Source organism: Cuculus canorus, chromosome 9 (genome assembly GCF_017976375.1).
Source record: "Cuculus canorus isolate bCucCan1 chromosome 9, bCucCan1.pri, whole genome shotgun sequence".
NCBI classification, from domain to species: domain Eukaryota; kingdom Metazoa; phylum Chordata; class Aves; order Cuculiformes; family Cuculidae; genus Cuculus; species Cuculus canorus.
Genome location: NC_071409.1, coordinates 612571 through 638681, shown reverse-complemented (window position 1 = coordinate 638681; position 26111 = coordinate 612571). Strand labels below are relative to the sequence as shown.

The 26111-nt window shown below is 42.0% G+C and overlaps 1 protein-coding gene across 3 annotated transcripts in view; it reads right to left on the bottom strand.

Annotated features, from left to right (window-relative positions):
• LOC104068773 (glypican-5) overlaps positions 1-26111 on the bottom strand; it is a 501941-nt gene that overhangs the window by 67489 nt on the left and 408341 nt on the right. Inside the window, exon 9 of one of the 3 annotated variants that reach the window (XM_054074212.1) lies at positions 13887-14027. The exons of the other annotated variants lie outside the window; for them this stretch is intronic. Coding sequence (XP_053930187.1) covers positions 13887-14027 — 141 coding nt within the window. The remainder of the gene's footprint in view (positions 1-13886; positions 14028-26111) is intronic. 3 annotated transcript variants of the gene reach the window in all.

Sequence of the window (26111 nt, the reverse complement as noted above, 5' to 3'; positions counted from 1 at the left end):
AAGTTGAAAACTTGTGGAACAGAATAAAAGACCAAGGCAACACAAGGAACTTTGTGGTTGGTGTCTACTACAGGCGACCTGATAAAGGAGAGCCTACCAATGGAGCTTTCTTCCTCCAGCTACAAGAGGCTTCATGCTCGCAAGCTCTCTTCCTACTGGAAGACTGCAACCACACTGACATGTGCTGGAAAAGTAGCACAGCGAGCTGTAGACAATCCAGGGGACTCCTGGAATGCATTAAAGAGAATTTCTTAAACCAGGTAATAGATACCCCCATCCGAGGGGATGCAATACTGGACCCGAGGTCACGAATTCAAGTGAGCTCATCAGTGATGTCAACATCAGAGGTGGCCTGGGGTGCAGTGATTACAGAATGGTGGTGTTCAAGGTCCTGAAGGATATGGGGCAAGCGAGGAGTATAGTCAGGACCCTAAATTTCAGGAAAGCAGACTTCCAGCTCTTCAAGAAGTCACTCAGTAGGACCCTCTGGGATATGGTCCTCAGGGACAAGAGAGCAGAACAGAGTTGGCAAATATTTAAGGATGCTTTCCATGAAGCACAATAGCGCTCAGATCCCAGATGTAGGAAATCAGGCAGGAAAGGGAAGAGACCAGCGTGGCTGAGTCGAGACCTGCTGGTCAAACTGAAGAACAAGAGGGAACTGCACAGGCAGTGCAAGCAGGGACAGGGAACCTGGGAAGAGTATAGGGACACTGCCTGGTTGTGTAGGAATGAGGTCAGGAAGGCCAAGGAGCAGCTGGAGCTGAACTTGGCAGAGGAAGTAAAGACTAACAAGAAGGGCGTCTATGGGTACGTCAATCAGAATAGGAAGGTTAAAGAGAATGTACCCCCACTGATGGATAAAAACAGTGACCTCATATCATCAGATGAGGAGAAGGCTGAGGTACTCAACAACTTTTTTTGCCTTAGTCTTCACTGACAACTGTTCTCCTCACTCCTCCTGTGTCAATGGACAACAAGATGGGGACCACAGGAGTAACACCCCTCCCACTGTAGAGGAGGATCAGGTCCACAACCAGCTGAGGTCAGGTCTATAGGACCTGATGAGATGCATCCCGGAGTCCTGAGGGAATGGGCTGATGTGGTTGCCAAGACACTCTCCATGATATTTGAAAGGTCCTAGCAGTCAGGAGAAGTCCCTGGTGACTGGAACAAGGGCAAGACTGTACCCATTTTTAAAAAGGGTAGAAAAGAGGACCCTGGGAACTACCAATCTGTCAGCCTCACCTCTGTGCCTGGGAAGATCATGGAACAGATCCTCCTAGAAGCCCTGCTAAAGCACATGGAGGGCAGGGAGGAGATTAGTGGCAGCCAGCACGGCTTCAGCAGCGGCAACCTAGCACAGCAGTGGACACAGGAAATCTGTTTGGACTTCAGTAAAGCCTTTGATGCAGTCCCCCACAACATCCTTCTCTCTAAATTGAAGAGATATGGATTTGATGGGTGGACTGTTCTGTGGATAAGGAATTGGTTGGATGGTTATATTCAGAGAGTAGTGGTCAACAGCTCAATGTCCACATAAAGATCTATGACAAGTGGTGTCCCTCAGGGGTCTGTACTGGGACCATTGCTGTTTAATATCTTTATCAATGATGTAGACAGTGAGATCGAGTGCACCCTCAGTAAGTTTGCAGATGACACCAAGCTGAGTCATGCAGTTGCCACACTGGAATGATGGGATGTCATCCAGAGGGATCTGGACAAGCTGAAGAAATGGGGCTGTGTGAACTTCAAAAGGTTCAACAAGGCCAAGTGCAAGGTCCTACATCTGTGTCAGGGCAATCTGTGGTTTCAATACAGGTTGGGGCACAATGTGATTGAGAGCAGCCCTGCAGAGAAGGACTTGTGGGTGCTGATTGATGAGCTCCACACGTGTTGGTAATGCATACTTGTAGCCCAGAAGGCCAAACCGTGTCCTGGGCTGAAGCGGCTGGCAGGTTGAGGGAGAGGATTCTGCCCCTCTATTTAACTCTTGTGAGACCCCACCTGGAGTACTGTGTCCAGTTCTGGAATCCTCAACATAAGAAGGAGATGGAGCTGTTGGAACGGGTCCAGAGGAGGCTACAAGGATGGTCCAAGGGCTGGAGCACCTCCCGTATGAGGACAGGCTGAGAAAGTTGGGCTTGTTCAGCCTGGAGAAGAGAAAGCTCTGAGGTCTTATAGCGACCTTCCAATACCTGAAGGGGCTACAAGAAACCTGGGGAGGGCCTTTTTACAAAGGTCTGGAGCAACAGGACGAGGGGCAATGGCTATAAACTGGGGAGGGGCAGATTTAGACTAAAGGAGGAAATCCTTCACAATGTGGGTGGTGAGGCCCTGGCCCAGGTTGCCCAGAGGAGCTGTGGCTGCCCCATCCCTGGAGGTGTTCAAGGCCAGGTTGGATGAGCCTTGGGCAGCCTGAGCCAGTGGGAGGTGTCCCTGTCCATGGCAGGGGCTTGGAACGGGATGGTCTTTAAAGTCCCTTCCTACCCAAACCATTCTATGATTTTATGACCTTCCACTTTAAGGGAGAATACTCCACATAAGTCAATGGAAAAGAACAGTTCCAGCTACTATGGATTTGGCACAGTCTCATTCCAAAACATGCTGACACAGCAGTTACATAGTGAGGGTGGAGTATAAAAGTATAATAGCTGATTCAGTTCCATATCTGATATGATAAACAATCCAAGGTTCATCTCCTGGAAATATAGAAACTATTTTTCGGACATCTGAAAGGACCTAAAGAAGATGAGAGATGGTTGGAAGATTTTACCAGTCTTTAAAGCACCTGTAACTTATGAAAGACAAATTTCTCATTTCAAATTTTCCGACTAAGAAGCCTGAAGGGCTGACTTTAATTCAATTGCAATTGCTCATAATAATCTAATTGAGATGTCAGGCAAAGTTCTGGGTTATTACTTTTCAGAGAAATTAACAGGTAATTGTTATTTTCTTGTATAATTATTCTGAGGGAGTTAACAAAGGATATTTTTAATAAGCTTTGCTTATCTGAGAGATAACACTTGAACTAACATAATAGAAAGAGAATTTATCCTTCACTCAATGCCATAATATTTTCTTTAGATGAATTTACAATAACATCAGAATTTTGTTAAAGAGAAACCTATTCCCATGTTGATTTTTCATCTGGCTATATTGATGTATCAGCAGTACGAACTGACAACAAACTTGTTACACCAATAACGTTTGCTACACTTTTATTTAGAAAATCTCATCTTAGGCAAAATACTATCATTCTCTTTTGTAATACGTCAACAAGTACTTCAATGAAGATGCAACTGCACAGACATCACTGTCTGTCAAGGCATTTATCAAATGATTTCACCAGCTATAAAGAGATTGTGCTAGCTAACATTTTCACATTGAACATCAAATATTTAATTTGACAAATATGCTTCGTAGAAATGACTGCACCTGGAAACATATGCTACAGTGTTAAAGTGTGCATCTTGTGGCAAAATCACAATGCTTTAGCAGAAACAGAAGTTTCCAGTCTCATTTCATACCTCTGGGCTTGGAAAGCAATTAGGTATTAAAGTTTAATTTTTAAGGTCTCAGTATAAAATTTCAGATTTCAGCATTGTGCTCTGCTGTTTGTTTGGGTTTTTTTTCTTTCCAGCAATCAGCATTTTGATGACCAGATTTATGGAGTCGTCAGTGGTTGAACATACACGCGTGTAGTCTATTATCCATACATTCGTGGTAGCTGCAGACCACACAAGTGAGCTTTCTCGTGGGGTTTCTAAAGTGTCTTCCACTACTTGGATGCAGCTGTATGGATAATCTCCCTCTTGAAGCCCTTCGCCTCTGTAGGTGAGGACTGTCCTCTGGAAAAGTCCTAGCAAGGTCTATGCCGAATGTACAATATACAGCAGTGTTTTCATAGACTTAAATCATGGGAGTTCCCATGAGGTAGTGACCTGTGTTTATAGAGCTGAAGATTATGAGCTATATATTTTATTATATGACTGACTAGAACCATATTGTAGTACCCAGCATTGTCATGAATCACTGTAAAAATCGCTGAGAAAATGTATAGTCTTCTCTCCTTTAGGGTCAAGACTACATTCCTCTGTGACCCTTCATTTTAACACCAGGCAAGGTTATAAAATGCTGAAGGCTATTTTTCCACTGACTTGAGTGGAAATGGTCCAGAGTTTATTAAACAGCAAATAATACCACTATCAATCTAGCATCTTAAAACTGGAAACCACCCACAGAGAACAGACAAGCGTGAGCCAACATTAAAATGTAGATACATACACACACCGCCTGCTAGTCAAAGAGATTGGCTTTAATAAAGCTCTTTTTCTGGAACACATTCTTTCTTTTGCCTGAATGACTGTGGTCTTTTTTACCTTAAATATCCTGCCCAGTGAATTAAGGCAATGTAAATTATTCAGGTATGTCTTGTTGTGAATGTTTAATGAAGAACCTCTGTGACAAAAAGGAAAAAAAAAAAAGAAAAAGCTGGACGTGTAATTTTGTCTATCTGTCAAGGCCTTCACTGATTCTATTAAAATTCAGTGCATTTTATTAAAGGGAGAAATCATAAAATTAACATGCCATTTGATTCTGGTCTGTATATTTCCCAAATACTAAGAATAACTTGGACTAAGCATTATTTTCACTGTCAGATCTTTATAATGAGAAATCCGAAGTGCATGATTGATCCACGGAGTGCTTGAAAAAGCCTAGATATTGTGTATGAACACCATTGAGAGCAAAGAACAAGATCTCCTCCCTTCCACAGATCACAGTTTTTGGATTTACAAAGGCAGACAGACATTGTAGCATCTAATTTCACAAACAAAAATATTATCTACTTTCATCTTCTGTAAGCATCTTAGGATAGCTAGATGTTTTTAAATATTTCATTGAAGTTAGAATTGTTTTTCAGTGACGAGATAATATTGTGCTTTTAGAGCAACCCAGTGAATGCTTTGGAAATAAGAAACATTGAAAGTGAACAAGATTAATATTAACAGAATTTCATGAAATATTTTAAATAATTTATTGTTCAACATTGCTACTTCGATTATTTAAATTATGAAGCCACGCCTCCCCCCCCCCTTCCCCCCATATTAGCTGGTCAGCCCCACAGAAGGGTGTCTGGGAGCCCCACACCGGGCTGCACACTCTGAATTCAAATCTCACAGTGCCTGCCCAGAGTCGGTGTTCTAGCTGCAAAGAGGGAGGAACCTGTATGCAAGGCAGTTTCTCACCGCTGCCTGCTCTCCAGCTGCACCAGCCCAGTCACCTCCTAACACTTTCATGCTCCTGGGTCACCAAAAGAGGCGACGGTGTCATCTTGTCCTATACAACATTGAAATATTAGGGAGATGAAGTAGTGCAGGAGTGCTATCTGTGTCAGCTCATGGGACATAGTCTTTGTAAAGCTCATGGTTGCAAGGAATCCAAAGCACGTACTTAAATGACATGTGCTTTAGCTGTAATAAACCTGAACATCACAACTACCTGTGCTGGCTCATGCTGCTCCCACAAACGCCCACAGGAGACAAGACAGAAGGCATTCATATATGATACATAGAATCATAGAATCATAGAATCACCAGGTTGGAAAGGACACACGGGATCATGGAGTCCAACCATTCCTAACACTCCCTTAAACCTTGTCCCTAAGCACTTCATCCACCCGTTCCTTAAACACCTCCAGGGAAGGCGACTCAACCCCCTCCCTGGGCAGCTGTTCCAGTGCCCAATGACCCTTTCCGTGAAAAATTTTTTCCTGATGTCCAGCCTGAACTTCCCCTGGCAGAGCTTCAGGCCATTCTTCCTTGTCCTGTCCTCTGTCACTGGGGAGAAGAGCCCAGCTCCCTCCTCTCCACAACCTCCTCTCAGGTAGTTGTAGAGAGCAATAAGGTCTCCCCTCAGCCTCCTCTTCTCCAGGCTAAACAACCCCAGCTCTCTCAGCCGCTCCTCATAAGACTTGTTCTCCAGCCCCCTCAGCAGCTTCGTTGCTCTTCTCTGGACACGCTCCAGAGCCTCAACATCCTTCTTGTGGTGAGGGGCCCAGAACTGAACACAGTACTCAAGGTGCGGTCTCACCAGTGCTGAGTACACAGGGAGAATCACCTCCCTGGACCTGCTGGTCACACCGTTTCTGATCCAAGCCAAGATGCCGTTGGTCTTCTTGGCCACCTGGGCACACTGCTGGTTCATTTTCAGTCGGCTGTCAACCAACACCCCCAGGTCCTTCTCCTCCGTGCAGCTCTCCAGCCACTCCTCTCCCAGTCTCTAGCACTGCATAGGGTTGTTCTGCGCCAAGTGCAGGACCTGACATTTGGCCTTGTTGAACCTCATCCCATTGGTCTCGGCCCAGCAGTCCAGCCTGTTCAGATCCCTTTGCAGAGCCTCCCTACCCTCCAGCAGATCGACACTTCCTCCCAGCTTAGTGTCATCTGCAAACTTGCTGAGGGTGCACTCGATGCCTTCATCCAGGTCATTGATAAAGACATTGAACAGGGCTGGACCCAGTACTGAGCCCTGAGGAACCCCATTTGTAATTGGCCTCCAGCTGGAGTTACAAACTCCTCCCAAACGTGAATCCAGAGACAGCTGTGGTGCTACACAAGGACAAGGGTTTTTTGTGTATTTTGCAGCTTGTGGGTTACATTCTACCAACACCTGGCACGAGCGTATGCCTTGGAAAGTCCACCTTAACCCATCAGACTGTTAATTATACTAGCAGGAAACATATGCTTGGGTCTTAGGAGAAAATATTTTTTTTAATTTGTTGAAGTTTATGAAAGAAAAGGTTTGTCTGGAAACGCAAGTTCTCCCAACGAGGCTTCCAGAAATAGCAGCCCTCTTCTTTCCAACCGGGTAAATAAGGCAGTGATTTATAGCAACTCACTGTATTATCTTGACAAAGCTCCAAAGTGAATCATCTCCTGCAACATCAAACTGAGCTGATCTTTGTTCTCAGATTCTTCTAAGTCAGCTGAAATGTGGTGAGGGGAGGTGTCGGTATTTGGGCTTTCTTTAAATGAGGCCATAACCTTCAATGCATGCATCCTTACATTAGGCACGCAAAGGTCCTCAAAAGAGCTTAGCATAGTGAAGTTGAAATGGGGAACATCTAAATGTTTTTAACAAAATCTAACGAACATTCACATGCTATAACATAGCACCGTGCTTCCAGTTGTAAAATATGATTGCTAAGAGGTGAGGTTTTCTTCTCCTGGGTGAATGGCCTAGTTGCCAGGCTATAAAAAGTCATTACTCCCTTGGTCTGGCCCGATTAATATTTAATTATGTCAGACAAAGCAGAGCAGCTTGAGTGGAAGAACTTGAGGGTCCTCACACAGCACAGGGTAGCCCAAACTTATGAATTCATGTGGCACAATAAAAGCTGTAACTGAATCCAGGTCTTCTGCGTCCTAAGCAAAAGCCCTGACTGATAAATTGATGGATAACAGGGAACAAACAGCATTACCTGTTTTGTCAGCTGCATTTGGTGCTGAGACCAAACCACTGGATTTGCTTTAAGGCTCAAGGTAATTTGAGATAAGGAAGATAGACTCTTAGTCTGTGAAGCCTGGTGAGGACTAAATGGAAAAGAAGTGCCTACCTGCCCCTCAAAACTGCCAAAACAATGCACGCCTGCAAGAATGGAGCTTCAGCTCCCGGTCAGAGTACTCTCCATTTTGGATGTCAGCAGCTCTGTGGCCATCAGGCTCCCAAGTGCCCCTCTGGTCTAACCTCTGATCTGAAGTTGGAGTTCTACTCAGTCTGAAGTGACAGGTATAGGAAGAGAAAATAAATTCATTTTTCTGCATTCCTTTTCTCCTACCATTCAGTGTTTCACATCAGGTGTTTTATACACAGGATATTACAAAGAGTTGTTTTCTTTATGTCTAAAAAAGATCCTTTTTAGCATGTCCTTTTGTGTCCCTCAATTCAAAGTACATGCTTGCTGACTGAAAAAACCCATATTTTTCTACATATAAGAGAGAAAGTTTTCCAGTTCTCACCACCATTTTGTAAATACAGCTTGCAATTCCTAATAAAAGTACAACTCTATTTATGCTGCTATTTTGTGCTGTACCTGAAAGCTTTAGGCAGCCAAGGGCTAAGGTGAATTAACTCAGTTTTCACTGTTGTTCAGAGAAAATGAAATGTGGACGACATATTAACCTGATGGTTCTCTGTAGAACAGCCCCTAAACAAAGCCTGAATGTTGAAATAACACGATTCAAACGTAAAGGCAGATTTTGGGGCTTGAGTTCACATGCTCTCGCCATGTGTCAAGCAGGGAAGACAGTCTGGGGGATAGACGGAAGGCAGAACTGTGCCTGCTCCCGAGCCAGCATCCCTGTTAAAGAAGTCCGGATGGGGCGAGTTTATGATACCTACAACACTCGTGTCACACAGTGCTTCAAAAACCACAGTACTCAGACCTCTTGCATTGGGATATTGTCTCCCAAGCCCTGCAGGTCCTCCATTCTCTCAGGACAGCACTTTTGTTCTCCAAGTTCTTGTCCCAAATGCACTCCAGTCTGAGACTATCTCCATCCTTTCTGTCAATACTTCTGAAGACTTTTGTTTGTCTACCCAAAAGCCTCCCGTATCCCCCACACCTGAGCACCTCATTGCTTCTATCTCCCATATCCCATTCCCTTCTCTCCCAAACACCCTCCCATCTGGTTTCATACTGACTACAATGCTCCTTCACTTTAATCTCTTCACTCTTTACAGCTCCACCTATACCCAGCCAGACTCTCTGCTCCCTACCTCAGTGCCACAAGCACTGCTGTGATCCTAAATGCCTGGCTTAGCTCCAAAAAAATTAAAAATAAGCCATATCCAAGAATAATAAGATATATATGGCAGCTAGAAAAATCTGCTGGTGTCAATTGGCTGTCAGACCCCCAAAGTAGGCAACAACAACTCTAATTTCCCAGCACGCGTATGCGAATCCAGGTTTTGTTTCCACAGCACAGCCAGTTACATCTGGAAATGACTGAATGGAGCTGTAGATGTTTATATATTGTAAATAACAGGAAGAACCTTGATGCTTTAAAATGTAACATAAATATCAATAAGCCATCATTATAGCACTAAGCTGTAAGCAATGCATATGGGCTTATATATGTCATAGCTTAGTTCCTGGGAATAACTGCTTAATATATGTTAAAGAACTCTCTTTTGCCTCAGAAGTAGCAGATTACAGGGTATTTATTTAACTTCTTTTATCGTAAGCTGCCCATTTCTTAGAGCTCAGGCCTGAAAATGAATTATCTGTAGCAGCAGGACGTTCAGCCAGCCCTGATGTCCAAGAGTGACATGGTTTGTGTGGTTGTCTTTACTGAACCGGTGGACCCTTATCAGATCTCACCTGCTGGTGAATGCTACGTATCAGGAGGACAAATTACAGAATCCATTTTGCAAGTGCAAGAAGGTGGTGCCCAACGCCCACCTTGTCAGTTGTCTGATGGCACAGACCATAAAGAGCTTAAGAGATTGTCTTGTAAAGATATTATCGCACTGTGTTGTTCATATTAGTGCTTAGCCAGCAGTTACTGATGTCTCACATCCTGCGGACATTCTCCAGTTTGGGTGTTTCTCCTGCATTTGGTAAACCATGAAAGTATCTGAAGAGATTAGTGATGTAACTAGTGCCTTCGGGGCTTCTTCTAAATATTGTAGTAATTGTGGGAGAATGTAATGTCTTGATTTTAATGGATCTCATTCTCCAGTCCTACTTTCCTTTTCCGCTTTTTTACTAGCATTTATAATTCCTGTTGAGGTGATGAAATAAGTAATTTGTGATTATTTAGACAGGCATGTACTCAGACTGCTATTAGTATTAGCAATCTCTGTTCAGTTAGATTAACCTGTTTCTCAGTAATTATGGTAGAGAAGTTTTATTCTTTTCTTCTTTTTCAGTATGAAGAATACCAACATCTCAGAAAAAAGAAAGAAGGAAGGGAAGGAAGGAAGGAAGGAAGGAAGGAAGGAAGGAAGGAAGGAAGGAAGGAAGGAAGGAAGGAAGGAAGGAAGATGGACACTTCAAATGTCTGCATATCTGGAAAATTGCTACTGATCTGAGCCATTCAATACATTCATACAAGTTTTGCTACTTCTAAGAAAGCTATCCTTACAAAATATGAATATTACCTAGTAGCTTGCAAACCGTTCTATGAACCTGTCTGTGGCTGTTGAGTACAATTTTCAACTATTCAGCTCACAAGGTTGGACAAGCATTTTAAACAGACTTGATGCTCATGTAAGTATCTACTTGAAATGGTCCAAGCTCTAGAACTGCTCACCATGCAGCAGCTGCCACTGTGGAGTGTTGAACAACTGATCTTGTTCAGCATCTGCCACAGTTTTGCTCAGAATGGGGGCCTGAACTGTAACTGAGACACCTGTAATATTGTTTATGATAGGACACGTTTGAGAAAGGCACAACTCTGCGTAACAAGATGCTGACGCAGTTGCCAATGGCTACATTCAAAATGCTATAAAAGCCAGATACAGACTTATACAGCTTCCCCGTAATCACAAACCTTATTGGTCTCTATAGCAGTTTTATATAATAGTTTACTAAAGAACTGAATCGATAATTTTTATGAGACTCCCCAGGCCTGCATGTATTAAAGCAGTAAATATTTCATTTTCTTTATTAATGTTAACAGGAATAAAATGCAACAAGATGCAATAAGACTCAAATGTATAGTAATCGATTGGAGACGTACACTGTCACATCATGTTGGTGGAAGTCAGGGCAGTCGGTGGAGCAGCAGAGCCAGAAATGAAGCTGAGCCTCTGCTCCAACTTAAAACATGACTCTCCCAAAGGAAATCCTCACAATTTGTCCCACTGCATTGTGCGATCTCTTTCCACTTCCACAGCTGCATCATCAACCACTTTTCCCTCGCCCCAGCCAACTCCTCGCGTTCCCGCTTTCCTCTGCATGGAGGGAGTTGTGGGAGCAGTGGTGGGAAGAAGGGAGGCCAGCTGTGGCGGGGTCTGCTTCCCTGGCCAGTCAACTGTAGAGGTAACTTCAGCCCAGGAATGAGTTCATCACGAGTACAAACGAGAGCCTGGAATGCCTCAGAAATCATTTTCCCTTTATGTGTAAGCATAGCAGGAACATTTGTCCCATCTATTCTCTAAATGCTCAGACAAGGAACTTATGCCGGTTCTAGCATCACATCACCCAAGAATAATTCTGTCAGATTTGTTATATCTAAGCACTTCAGTAAATATATAAAAAATCTGATTGATATATATAGGGTTCAAAGAGATTAAAAATAAATAAATTAACTTGCATTAGCATATAATATTATTTACATAAGATAATTAAAACAACTCAGTTAATCACTAAATCAACTACATTTTCATTACCATGCCATGCGTAAGAAGTGCAGGTGACGTTAGGTGCTAAGGTAATGATAACAACGGTTGGTTGATTGAGCTAAAATGATACGGTATTAAACCACAAAAAGGTATCCTTGCTTTTAATCTTAGACAAAAGTCAAGTTTGCACTTTCAAAGGGGAAAGATCTCATTCACTTGTGAGGAGAAAAATGTAGTTTATAAATATTTACCATTTCACCCTCTATAAATATTAAATAAATATCACACTGTCCTGAACTGCTTCACAGGTGGAAAACTAAAGCACTGTGGCATGCACCTGCCAAAGCAGGTGGTGACTTGCACAAGGCTTAATCTTTTGATACTTTGTTACTCCACAGGAACCCCATAATTTGAGTGCTTCTGGCCTTTTAATTGTTCCTTATCAGGGTAATTAGGATACTCTAAGGTGATCATTATATAAAAAGGTGGCTGGTCAGAATAATTTTACTGCCAAAAAAAAGGAAGGTGTGTATAGCAGAATGATATCCAGGGAAGAATGATCAGCAGAATCAAGTCTGAGAAAAAGATGGACCCCTGTCATTAGCAGTAGCAAAGAAAAGAGACTTTCATATGGAACAGTGCCAGTGTATGGCTCTACTTCATACTTTGTGTGCTCTCTGCACCTTTGTGTATCCAATAAACATCTGGCTGCTGCTGTACTTGCACAGACAATCCTTCCTTGGGAGAAAAATCTGGCAATCCCTGTAGCTACACACAGCAGCAATGTGCCCAACGAGTCAGAGCTTCCCAGCAGTGCTCCAGGCAGCTGAGCCGGAGCTTTTCCCAGGGAAAAGCTGAACTTCTGCAGTTTTACTGTTCCTTGCAAGATGTAACTTCTGATTAAAACTTCCTTCAATCAGAGGCATTCACTGGCAGTATTAGAACTGTGGGTCCTCAGCAACATCTCTGTAGCAACTGATTACAATGAAGGAAGCTTGTTCTCAGTTAGCAGATATGATCTTACAAACTGTAGTGTCCCAATCTCACTACTTGAAAATGGAATGCAATCCAATTGCTGACCACAAAAAAAAAAAAAAGCATTAAAATTAAAATTGTAGAATATTTTATTTTATGGTTACTAATAAAATGAATTAAGAGTGCTTTTTAAAATGGTTTTAGTATGTAGACTTTTTTCTGTATGTGATGTCAGCATAATTTTTTTCTCCCATTGTCTCTGTAATACCTATATTTGTCTGTATTCTTCCAGTTATAGGCCTGAGAAACAGAAATAAGGTCATTCCATCAAAAGCAATGGAGAAAAGTGGTACAGAGGGAAGTAGGACCAAACACTCGCTTAAAATCATGATTAATTTATGTCATCTACTGGTCCCTCCCCTGTGCTGATCCATTGGGACTGTTAGAGGCTTGCAATTGCCAGCTTGAGAACCACCCTTTCTCATGGATATGCAAAAGCCTTGTATTTTTAGCCTAGTTGTGTTGATCCAGGTGGCATCTTTTAAATTTACATTTACTGGGAGTCCATCCAAGAGGAGACGGAAACCTTCTCAGCCAACCACATTGCAGGAAATGCGTTATGAGTGGAAAACCATGGCTGAGCTTCAACAGCAGCTCCTGTGAGACCACAAAGCAAAAGGTAGGTGGGAGGGAGTAGCTGAGAGCTGGAGACTTGTCAGGAGACCAAAGGGCTCTAAACCAGATATGGAAAGCAAAATGTTCATGGTTGCTCTGTTTTCATCTGTGGTCAGTGTTCTCTGCTATAATGCAAAGTCTCGCCCCAGTGATTTTGAAAACAGTGGACTGTCTCATCAGAACTGAGGGATTAGCTACGTTTCAACTCGCAGTTTAGGTTCACCTTTCATGACTTGTCCTTGTCAGCACTTTGCATATTTTCTGTTCTAGTATATAACATACAGTTTCTATTCCTTTATTCTTAATCACCTTTGCTGTGTAATTTTCTTAGGTACTTATCTACCTTTTCATCTCCCTGCTTTGCCTAATTACCTGTCCTTTTCCTTCAGATGGTTCTTTTATTCCCTTCTCGCTTTTCAGAATCATTAGCATTGCATTATTATTCTTAACAGCAGTACATTTATGTTTATCATGCAGTGTTTGCAAATAAATAGAGAACTGAACTTCTGGCTGTATTTACCTAAAGCTAAAAGAAGAAAACGCAATGCAGATGAATTCTCATTTCATTTACTTGCTTATTTTTGGAAGGAAGGTTTTCTAATGACTTTAAAGACCTCTGCTTTTTACTTTTTATAGCTTTGGTGTTTCAGGGAATGTTGAAAATATTCATCAGATCGTATCATTTGAGTACAAAAAAAATGTACTAGTATTGATTCCTTTGTCCCCCCTTTCTTGGGTACTGCTCTTTCCCTTAAGGAAATACTTGTAACTAAATCAGATAACTGAAATGATCCTGACTAAACTGTGACATTCTACCTTGTGAAGCACTTCTTGCTAGTCCACCTTTGGCTATATAAATGTCATAAAAGGACAAACCCACTCACCTGATATTTTACTGCTGTACCCAGTTGGGTTGTGAGGGGTATTTTTCCTGTTTCCTCTCGGCTGTGTGGCTACATTGCCATTGGGTAAGATGATTAAAGTGATGCCCGGCCCTTCTCCCATCCAAGCAAGGATAAACACTCCTATAGATTACAGTGAAAGCAAAGTTAAATCTATGTAGCTCCACAGCTAGGCAAGCATGTAGTCATGCAGTAGCCCCATTTAAGTCAAAAGCCCTATGGAGTGCAAGAAGTTCATCCCCACCAGAGCAAGGCTCAGTAAGCCTGCTGATCATACACCTTTTGTACATGCAGCAGGAAGCTGGAAACTGTTAGAGTATAATAATGCTTTGCTTGAGCTCATTTTCATAATAACTAGCTCATACCATTCTGGTTTTGTATAAACTAGTCCTGCTTCCCGACAGCCTGAGCACTGACTGCCGGAGCCACCTCAAGCTCTCAGACAGACTGTATTCAACAATTGACACGGAGAAACTCAGCCTTTGAAGAAAAAGACCTATTCTCTTCCTCCGGGTTAGGTGGGATTTATTTAGTCCAGGGAAACAGGGAACTTCTTCCATTAGGGGAGGCCCCAGCTGCCCAGGTCTTTGCGAACCACTCTCTCCATGACTCCATTTCTCTCTATCCACTGGTCTCTGTTTAAAACCATCAGCTGTGACTGTGCTCCTTGGCTGCTCTCACTCCCTCTGCTGCAGAATGTGTGGTCTGCCAATAGCCCACGTCTTCGGATTCCTTCTATTGCTTACATTAAAAACCCCTTGATAAATGAAAAATACTAGGCATGAAGTGACCCCAGCATCCCAGTATTAATCCAAAAGTAATTTCATTTATTACATGCATTCTTCTCCCTTTGCCAGCACTATGTAACTATTTGACTTTTAATGGTGATTCTGGGCCTTGCCCATTAAATGGTGTTGCGACTTCCAAAACCATGCTGTGCTGCGCGATGTGGGATTTTATGACTACAGGATGCTGGCTGGTGGCTGCTGCATGGCATTCCTTGCAGAAGAACACAATCCCAGGCTGCAGCTGGATTCACAGAACCAACACGCATCCAGCTGCCAAAGTATCACGTTCATGGGATCACATCTCACTGGACATAGATTGAAATACCCGCGTGGCAGTTATCACATGCTCTTCTGTGAAGCAGCAGCAGCTTTGAGCTTAGTGATGCCTCTATAATTTCTTATTTTTCCCTTGTTTTATTGTTTGTCAGAGACATTACCAGGCAGAGAATGCATTAAATCATACAGGAAGCAAAGCACTTACACATCAATCTTTCCCTAAGAAGCTACAGTTGTGTTTTACTAACAGAAATATTTCAGTTTCATAAATACTTAATGAAGTGACCGCTTATAGCAGAAAGTCGCTTCAGAGCTAATTGTTGCTGTGGTCAAACCACCGAGCTGCTTAGCATTTGCTTCCAGAATCACGCTACAACAAACACGGCTGACAAACTGGTTATTAAAATATTGGAAACAACTTCCCCAAACCAGTGATTGTTTAGTTAGCACAAGTTAGTTGTGTTACCTCTGGAACGATGTAGACTGAGAGTCTATTAAAAACACTGCATGAAAGAAAAGTCAAGGTAATTAATATATTCTGTATAACAACAACAAGAGACAGACTATGGGCCAAAGTGTCAGTGAATTAGTTTGTCTCCATTTATTTCTAGAGAGTAGCAGAAACCTAAACTTATCTTGTCTGCTTATACCGGTAGAGCAGTGAACTACAGACCAGAAGGTGTAAGAGAAACATGAAAGGACAGTGCTGGTCACTGGAGAGGCCTGAGCAGTATCTGAATGCACACATTGAATGCTCTGACAGTGCCAACAGGAGCAGTAGAGAGAAGCCATCAGTCCAAAAAGTCACAGCAGCAGTATCTGCTCAGCAATTCTGAAATCGGGTAACAGAGAGAGCTCACACAAGATGGCAAAGGAGGAAAACAGTGAAACAGCATCTAGATGAGATGAAAACATCAGAATATGATGCCTCACAGTCAGAAGCTGATTTGGACAGCCAGATGTTTTGACCAGCATCAGGTTCAGAGCCCAGAGCACCCTGGCCATACTGTGTCAAGTTGAAGTCTGGCGAACTGCAAGGGTGCAGCTAGCATCCTGTAGCATTACAACAGGTGGTAATAGAGACCTGCAATTCACCTCCAGGTATAATAGATATCTAAACAATGAAAGATATTAGAAAATATAAAGTGGCACAGAAAAACTCTCCTGAAGGAAAAACACACACGGTTGATTGAAGAAAGATTTAGTTGATGATTATGGCTGATAGCATGTTAACTACATATAGATATTTAAAGTGATAAAATAATCTATTTAATGGTTTGCTTTCATGTTGTTTTATTCCCTTATTCATCACGTTTATCTCTCTCAGTAAGTTCCTTTTTAATTTTTTTAAACGTAGTTGTCTCACTGTGGAATTACCCAAGGAAGCATACTGTTGAATGTATGGGCACTAAGAAACATGATTCTTGTTTGCATCGGGAAGTTTCCTTGTGCAAGAGTGCTATGGCTTCCTGCCTGCTGTTTTATAACACGCACCAACAAGCATTCCAATTATGGAGAAAGGCTGCTGTGAGGTCAGCTCGCTACAAGGACAACAGCTTGCTCGATGCTTTCCTTTATTTTTTTTTTTACAGTTGAAAGAGAGATCTATGCCCAGTAGTGGGGAAGCTGGCTAGGAAATATCTAAACAAACAAGGCATACACAAGTCCATGGGACCTTCTGGGATCCACTGCCAAGCACTGAGAGAGCTGGCCTTCATCATTGCGAGGCCACCTTCAGTTATCCTTGAAAGGTCATAGTGATCAGGAAAGTTTGGAGGACTATTAGGAAGCAAATTGTCCTCTTCTCTTCAAGAAGGGTTGGGAAGAGAATCCAGTGAACTACAGGCCAGTCGGCATCACCTTGATCCCTGGGAAAGAGCAAGTCCAGGAAAGGGCCACAAAGATGATTAAGGGACGGGAACATCTCTCGTGATGAGAGCCCAAGATAGCTGGAACTGTTCAAAATCTGAGGATTCCATCTGTGTGTATAAACACCTGATAGAAAAGTATAAAGATGATAAGCCAGATAATTCTCAGTTGTGCCCAGTGAGAGGACAAAAAACTATGGGCACAAACTGTATATATGAAATTCAATTAAACATGAGAAAAGAACCAAAAGACTTCTTTTTACTGTGAGGACCATGAAACCATACTCAAAAATATTCAAGACCTCATCACCTATTGTTCTGAACAACCTCCTTTATAGAGGTCCCTTCCAGCCTCCATGGTTCTGTGATCTTCTGTGATTGTGGTTTTGTGTTAAGCCTGGAAGCTTTAGTTTAGAATAGATTCTCCCAAGTTCATCTTTCCAGAAGACTTCCTGAAGTTTTGTAAATTCTTTTCAAATCTGAAGACCTTAGATCTGAAAGATCTGCATTATGTCCTGCCATACTAAAGATTATCTTCTTCTAAAACATTTTTTTCATGAACATAGGATATGCATAACTACAAGTAAGAAGTTAGATGTCATCTATGTGGTCTGGTCCTTCCCCACTATGTTTATTGCTTTCTTCTTTAGACTTCTGTGATCCTGTAATTCTTGCCAACAGACTCCTAGAGCAAGACAGACAATTTAAAGTCCCAGACTTCTGAAGGTTTTCAAGTGGTCTCTGTATATCATAAAGTTCTCTAAAGACAGGTTGATAGGTACTTTTAATGTTTTTACTCTTTACTACAACCCTCCAGATAGCACAGGGAAAGCCAGATATATTCTTTTCTTTGACTTAATACAAGATTCATTACTTCTCACTACTTTAAGCTACGGGGCTCTTGGAAATCAGCATAACTCCACTGGAATAGAGAGGAATTATGCCAACTGACTTTAGATGATGATGTGACCATTAATCTCAGCCCCCTAGAATTTTAGGTCAAGATCTGAGCATGCAGATCTTTGGTGACAGCTAAAAGCAATCCTGTTAAAAGCAATTCTGACTTCACTCCAAAGCACAGAAGTTTATTTCTAAGACATCTCATGAACATAGGGGCTTACAGAACAACCTGACAACTCAGTAGTTTCAAATAATTTAAAAATAAATGTCATGACCCTCCCTTGGCCTTTAATAATATCAAGATTGGAAGTAGGGGCTATAGCATCTGACCCCATTGCAAAATCTTTTCACAAACTGATCAGGCTTTCTGTCATTTACAGGTTTTGGCACTGCTATGCCTGTATTACTGCTACTTCCAGGTTTTCCTTCTAAGTTCTAGACATCAGTCATCAGATCTTGCTTATTTGTTTTTATGGAACTGGTTCTACACCCAGACTCTGATGTTACCACACACTTAGAGAACAATAACTTTGCCAAAGTAAACCAGGTAAATCTGCTTAGTCTTCACTTACAAGACAGGTTTTCCACTCCCCTACTGTCTTAGTAGCCTTTTTCTGTACCTTTTCCAGGTACAGCAACTAATGCTTTCTGAAAAAAATGACTAGAATTATTCACACTGCTTAACTTCATCTCAACTCAAGACCTTGTGCACAGCACTGTCTCCAGGGGAAAAACATTGGCTAATATTTTAGATTCACATTCATCTCACCTACAGTGACAGTCATCCTCTGAACAATTAATATATCTATGCCTCACTTCTCCTTTTTGTTTTACAAATGCAGAGCTAAGTATATAAAATAGTTATCATTAGTCCCTAACAGTGCAGACCTGTTCTGTGCTCAGTGGAATTCCTGCTCCCTTTGTTAGTCTAGCCATTAGAACTCTAAAGGATAACTCTTGGTTTACCTATATCTTTTGATCTTCTAAGCTTTGGATCAATTTTGTATGTGAGTTCCCACCTACCCATGCCATCAATAAAGTTATTAAACAAGATCAGTTCATCTGTAAATTGCCTGTAGCCTTTATTCCCACCTTCAGCATAATCTACTGTTGTCTCATATCCAGCCCACTTAACAATTGTTGCCCTTGTCCATATCTCCATCATCTTGACTATTAAGTTCCCATCTGTCAAGGCCACGTTTGTTGTGCACTTGCTGATGCACAAAATACAAACATGCAACCAAAGAGTGAGAAGTGACTGTCAAAGACAGCAGAAAGAAAGAAAGAAAGGCTCCTTTTATGTCTTATCAGCTGTTGCTACTTTTTGGGTGCTTTAAGGATGAGTATCTGAAGATGTAAAACCTGACCATCAATTTAGAAAATAAAGCATATGATAAAGCAGACATTCTATCAACTCAGCTGTTTCAGTTTTAACTATATTTACATCAGGAGTGCCTTTCGCTCACACATCCAGAGATGAAGACTGAAGAGAAGTCACCCAGCACATGAATGGGACTTGGGAAACACAGCTCCCGGTGCCATTTGGGCCTTTTATTTCCTTTCCTTCTACATCCAGCCCTGCAAACTGGCAACAGTGCCTGTTAATACATCATTTTTTATAGTGTTCTCACAATGATGAGTAGTGAGTGATCTGAAGAAAGGACTGTACTCTTAAGTGTCTTTTTTTCCAACTTGATCTACAGAAAAGCATTTCCTCTCCAAGTAGGCTTTTCCTCACTAATGACTACTGCTCATATATGACTGCAACAGTGTTACTACCACAAGCTGGAAGATAACAAAGCATTCAAAACAGCAAATACACAAGATGAAGAAAAATGAAGCTAAACTGCACATATTTTCAGAGTTAATACCCCCCTCCCCACACACACTTTTGAGGTTCATCAACCATACCCATTCTTTTGACTAAGAAATGCAATGACAAACCTCAAGTGAAATGAAGAGTGCTTGTACTCATTTTGTTCACCCCATTAAATGATGTGTAAGACAATATGCTGTAAGCTTGCTAGGAACTAAGCGCGATGAATCAATTATCGTAACAGTGGGGAGGATTTCCTGCAAGGAACTTCTTCCTTGCATTTTTGCTCCGATAACACAGTATCATCTTTTCAATACTGTGCTTTTTCAAATTTTGTGTGGTGATTACTGCATCTGAAGAACCAGAGATTGATCCCAGAGGCTGAATGGGAAGAAACCAAAGTGCTATGCTGGTGCTGCCATAGCTGCCCATTTCCTTTACAGAGTATTTCTGGAGCAATCTGCTGGCAAGGAGAGGAGAAAGGAAAGCCTATCCTTGGCAGCATGTTCCTCACACTAAGCTGTGAAATGTTAATTATTCTATCATATTAGTAGTAACAGAAAATCATGACTCAGCAATCTAATTACAAGAGTGGCAGCAGACTGAAGACCTGTACTACTTCTGTACAGTTTATAACCAACATAATATAGTGCTAAAGATCTGAGCCTGTAAGAACATTTTCCAGATAGTTGTGAGTTATTGCTTTTTTTTTAACCTCTCACAAACAAACCTTTCTAAAAGTGTGAACCAATCTGCTAATAATCATGACGTCATTCTTCTACCTCAGGTTTTGCAGCATGTTATCAGCTTCTTTAATAAGTTGCATCATTGAACTGCCCCAGAGACGATGTATCTCGAAGGCAAGTTGTGCAGAAGAAGGTCATGTCTCCATAGATACTTCTTCTGACCAAATCACTTGGCTGGATGAGGAAGAGTCAAGACCTACGCTGGGTGCCTGCCCACAGCGAGTCAGGGCCAGCAGGAAGGCAGCAGGCTCTCAGCACCACTGCCAAGTGCAGAAGAGGGGTATGGCCATATAGCCAGCACCTAGGAAAGACAGCCCTCTGTCACGCTGAATCCTGAGATGGTAACAAAGGACGTGGCCTTAGGAAGCGTGCTTATTAAATCCCTCATTCTCTCACGCAGTGCTGAACCATCTGTTAAGCCCCCACAACAAACACAAAAGACAATGGAAATAATGACAGGGCAAACACCCACCTGCTGGTTTGAGACGGAAGAAAATGAAGTACCTTGTATATTAAGATCTTTTGTTCCACGAAATAATGTGCTTGTTTTAGTTAAACAATCCACACCTGGCAAGAGCTCATTCCCATTGTTCCCAACGCTTCACAGAGTTCACAGAGCAGAGAAAAACTGCACTGCTAATGTTTCATTTCATCCCAATCTGATGCACATTGTGAAGGACTAGAAGTCAAACATATCCCTACCAGGTTTAAAAACGGTAAATTATTTTAATCCTCCTACTGGTGGGCAGAATGGTTAGCAAGAGTATAAATGAAAGGTCGGTACTTTAGCACAGCAAATAATTGTGAATAGAAGAGGGATGGAAGGTTGTGGACACACAGTTACATAGGAAAACGTGCCATGATTGATAGTCATGCTGTGAAGAAAGAAGTAAAAAGCCACAAGCCACCTGGAAGAAATGTTTATACTTTTAAGGACTTAAAGAGCAATATGTAAGAGAAAAGGATTAAGTGAGGAAAGCAGCCAGTAAATTCAGTTAAAACATGTGTTGCATCATATGACCACACAATTTTTTTAACAATTGCAGTATTTTTCTTATTTTGCTTCTTTTCTTCTCCTGACACATGACAGATGTATTTTGTCTGTGCGTGACATTTTACAAAAGCCAGAGTATTCTCTCAGCTGCATGTGTTCAATGAATCATTAACATTTGGAGCAGAGACTCATAGTAATTAGAAGTGATTCCCTAGTTTTGTCTGGGAGAGGTGGGGACCATGTATGCACCTTTGCACAGCCTCCAACCATTCTTGATCTGAAGAGCGCCCCTTCTGTCCAAGAGCTCTGTGCTCCCAAACTTGTCAGTTTTTTAAAGTCAGTTCTGGAGCTGACACTCAATGGATGGATAATCCATGCTTCTTAAGCATGGTCACCTAGCATAGTAGCAGGAAAATCATTTGGCCTGTTTCTGGAGAGTCACTTCCCCCTTGAGCCCAGAGGAGAGGTCTGGAAAAGGAGTGGGATGGCAACACTTAGTTCCTGCTGCTGCTCAGGGTGTAGTACAAACCCTATGTGTGTTTCCAAGCAAAAAAGAGAACTGGAATAGCCCATACTATGGTTGCCTCCGTGGAGTGCTTCAAAATAAGCCTGCACAAGTGGGTACTGAAATCTTTCTACTGATCTTGCTGCTGAGCTGAGGCAGATTTAGAAACCCATTTGCATGCTGTCGAGCAGTTGCCAAAATCCGTGCTCAGAAGTGTTTCTTTGCATGGGCTGAAAAGTTAGTTGTTCCATTTAGATGAAAGTTTAGCCTCTCGGGAAGTGGATGGCAACAGCAGAAGTCTCCCAGGAAATGACTCTTCTGGCAGCATTCTCAATATTTCTGGGGCAGAAGGTTTTGGCAAGCCTGTCAGAGATGAACTGTGTTTACCACCTGACTTCCAAGGGATTTGTATTTTGAAACTTGTTACACTCAGCTGAGGATGTCTAACATCGATGCTTTAGAGGTATTAGCAGAACTTATCAGCATCTATTTTACAGTGTTTTCCGCCCGCTGAGCACAGATCCTACACCAAATTTCATGAGCATGTCTGCTCCAAACCTATCACAAGGTTAAATGTGCTGGCTACCTCAGATGCTCTCGATGGCCCCGGCTTATTTGATAGCTGACATTCCTCCAGTGTCAGCTAAGAGATCAAACCGATTAAACCTATTTCTAGTTACACTGTTCATTGTACCCAGCAGGAAGCAGGTAGTTGCTGCTTCTTATGTCAAGTATTTGTCCACCAGAGAGAAACACCCCTCCGACACTTTGCCATTACGGCCGGCACTGCCGATGAGCTGCCACAGTAGGACTGTCCCCGTGCAAAGCCGTGTTTTGCTGTGGTTCCCAAACAGAGGTAAGAGCTCAACTGGTTTGACTGAAATTTCATTAATTTTTGAAGAGGTCTAAATAAGAAAGATGTTTTCACAGTCTTTAACTCAAAAAACTTTACGTAAGAAAGATCTTATTTTTCAGCACTAAGAATTGTTTGACGAATGAATTTTGGTTCCATAGCTGTCTTTTCCACTGGATTACACGGATTAGCAGCCCTTGAAACACAGTTTATTAGATAAGACTTTGAAGTGGGTGAATTGTAATTATTAGTAATTTCAGACACCTCATATCATGGATTGCCATAAACAGTTCTGCTAAGTACAACCTACCTTATACTTATTTGCCTGTTCAGCCAAGTGAAAGCAGGGTAGTCATATTTCAAAACATTAATGTATTCTGTTGCACAAAGTATATGTAGTTTGGAAAACTGATACTATTGGCCTTGATAACAGATGTTGAGAAATCTGTTTGGTTTTCGAGTTTTAAAATACAGTGAGGCAATACATAATTAAAGTGGACTGGGCAGGTTCCTCTTTACTCTTCCTTCCCAAACACCACCTCTGTTCAGCAGCCATTCCTGTGACAAAAAATACTGCTGATATAGCATAAATAATGCAGTCCAGATCTATGCAGACCAGGCAAAACATAGAGCAAATACCTTGCAGAAACAGAGAAGACAACTGCTCGGTTTCATTGTAGAAGAGATAGTACCCGGTATACTTCACTAAAGGTTTACCCTAGAAACTGCTCAGCCCAAAACATTTAAAATCAAGTTCTAGACCTGACAGGCAATGGGAAATCAGCTAGACAGAGCATAATGTGATGAAAGGATTTAGTGTGTTTTCTGTGTTTTAATTTTTTTCTGTATGAACTGTAACCCTAGAAATAGTTTAATTAAAAAAAAAAAGGAGAAATATGAAACATCCCTATGATGGAATAATCAAGTCAAATGAGGCTAGCAGATGCAGCAAGAAATACATACGAAATGGTAACAGGATGCAGTTATAATGACAGTTTCAGTGTGCTCTTAGGTAAAAGCAGGGACACTGATGTTTCTAATTCATCTCACCAGTGCACTCAGAAATGCTTCACAAAAAGCAAAGGCCCAGTCCATGCCCTGATGAAGCCTTATCATTTCCTTTGTAAGCACCGTCCCCATAGGGACCAAACCCAAAGATCCTGCACATAGGCTGGAAAAACATAGGGTTTCTTTCCTGTGGGAAATTCTCACATTTCTTGAAAAGTTTTTTTCTAAATTAGAACAATAAAAAGAAACTTAGAAATACCCAGGACCAAGGACACTGTGGGAGAAGGAGAAAAAAAAAGCATAAAGAAAAAAAAAAAAGTAGACAAGGCAAAACACTTTTTTTTGGGTCTTTTTTTTTCAGACTAAAACAGAACCAGTGATCGCTCTCAGCTCTGGAGGATTTTCTGCATGTTTCCTTACTCTGAGAGACTTCTCAAGAATCCTTGCAAGTCATCAGTGGGACTGTACACAGAGATGAAGGACAAAACCTTGAACACTTCCTTCAAGGCTCTCCCTAAGGAGAACAGAGTGAGCTGCCTCACACCAAAGCCGAGGGGCCCAGAGCTCCGCTGTTCCAGACCCCACACTGGACAGCCCAGCAGGCCTGAGGTCCCAAGCCTCTCCACAGCCCACGTACAGAGCCTGCGCTGAAACCAAGTCCTCCAGCTCCCCGGCATCAACGAGGCAGCAAGAAACCACACAGCCCTCTATTAGAAACTCATGAATATGTCAGCAATCGACAGTCAAACAGCTGGGTTTCCTCAAACATTTTGGGTTTCACTGACATTCTCCAACAAACCCCTTCTCCTAGGGGGAAAAATATGTGTTCTTAGAAAGTTCCCCTCCAACTGTACTTGACCTACGGAAATAGTACTGCATTTAAAGCCCCTTTAAACTTAATTTATATGAAGGCTAGGAAAAAAGGGCCACTATCACTTGTGATGAGTGCCTATATTATGCAATATCCTCCTGTGAAAAAGGATCTTTAAGAGTACAGTGCATCTATGAAAAATTCGTATATCACGATCTGTATGTCTGAAATAACACCTCGGCATTTCATTTTTGTGACTGTTAATTAGAGCATACTACCTTCCTTTGCGGTAATATATTCTCATACACAGCTTGACTTTACAATGTACACAGATTGCCCAGAGAAATCCAAGCTTTTTCTTTTTTTAGTGTGATAATTGATCTGAACTTGCCTGCATTCATTTCCCTCAAGATGCTTCAGATTAAATGAATGAGTCTCATGGCTGCAGAAGAGCTGAATATTAAAAGGATTGTGCTTGCCACAAGAGACCCAGTACTCCTACACCCACAATTATTTTTACAAACCTTCTACCTGGCTCTTCAAAACACAATGTCTCCTCACTAAATGTCAGCAAATCGTGGAGCTCTGCTGACTTGGGAAGTCGAGATGCACTGACATTTTTTGCTTGGGCAAACTCAGACTGCGTACAGTTAAGGTTAATGACCTAATGATTAGGAGCAGAAGACACCTTTACAGGCAGATGAAGTTCACTTACAGAACTACTAAAATGATGATGAACTTTGCTCTCTTGCAGTTTTATACATCACTGCACTCTGGGAAGTTGCAATCTCCTCCCAGGATCACAACCAGGCATTCAGCAGTGATGTTTTTAAACCTAATGAAGGCTAAACAACTTTTCGTCATTTTTTGTCATGATTTCTGAAAGCGTAGAATGGAACTAGCAATGTACCCACTGGAAAAAATGGCTCAGGAAACAGAAAATTGCTATAGGTCAGAAGCATAGTGGATTTTGCCAACATTTGATCAGGGAAATGCTGGAAATGACTAAAAGTAAAGTCATCAGCAGCAGGCACAACATCTTCAGCTCTCACCATGGGAGTTGCAGAATCAGAATTATGCTCTGCAATGGTTGTTCCTCCTCACTTGAACGGCCCCTTGGGGAGCAGACCCAGTCTTGTAGAACTCCCAGCTTCTGCTCTTTATTCCCCACCCATCTGTCAGTATCCAAATCAGGCATGACTTCCCTTACTCAGCAAGATCGCACTTTCCAGATCCAGGGCAGATCTCATAGAATAATTTAGGAGATCACCCTCTCTAGCTCCCTGGTCAAAGCATCCAGTTGTGCTCAGGGCCTTCTCCAGGTAAGTACTGAATGTCCCAAACCCTTGAACAGCCCCTACACAGAGCCTGCACTCGAGCTGTGAGACCTTCAGTTCCCCACATCAACAAGGCAGCAAGAAATCAGGAGTTCGCTTTGCATTAGGATACACGCAATCTCCTTTAGTTCAGAGATATGTGCTCCAGAATGTGAATTTTAAGTTTGAAGATACTGTATTCATATTAATCTTCCTATTAACCTCAATGGGACACTGTGGAGGGTCCTGAAGGCCCTGAAGTCCCTTACCAGAAGCTAAGCACGGAAACAAATAAAATGATCAGGATTTTACCAAATACTTTACTG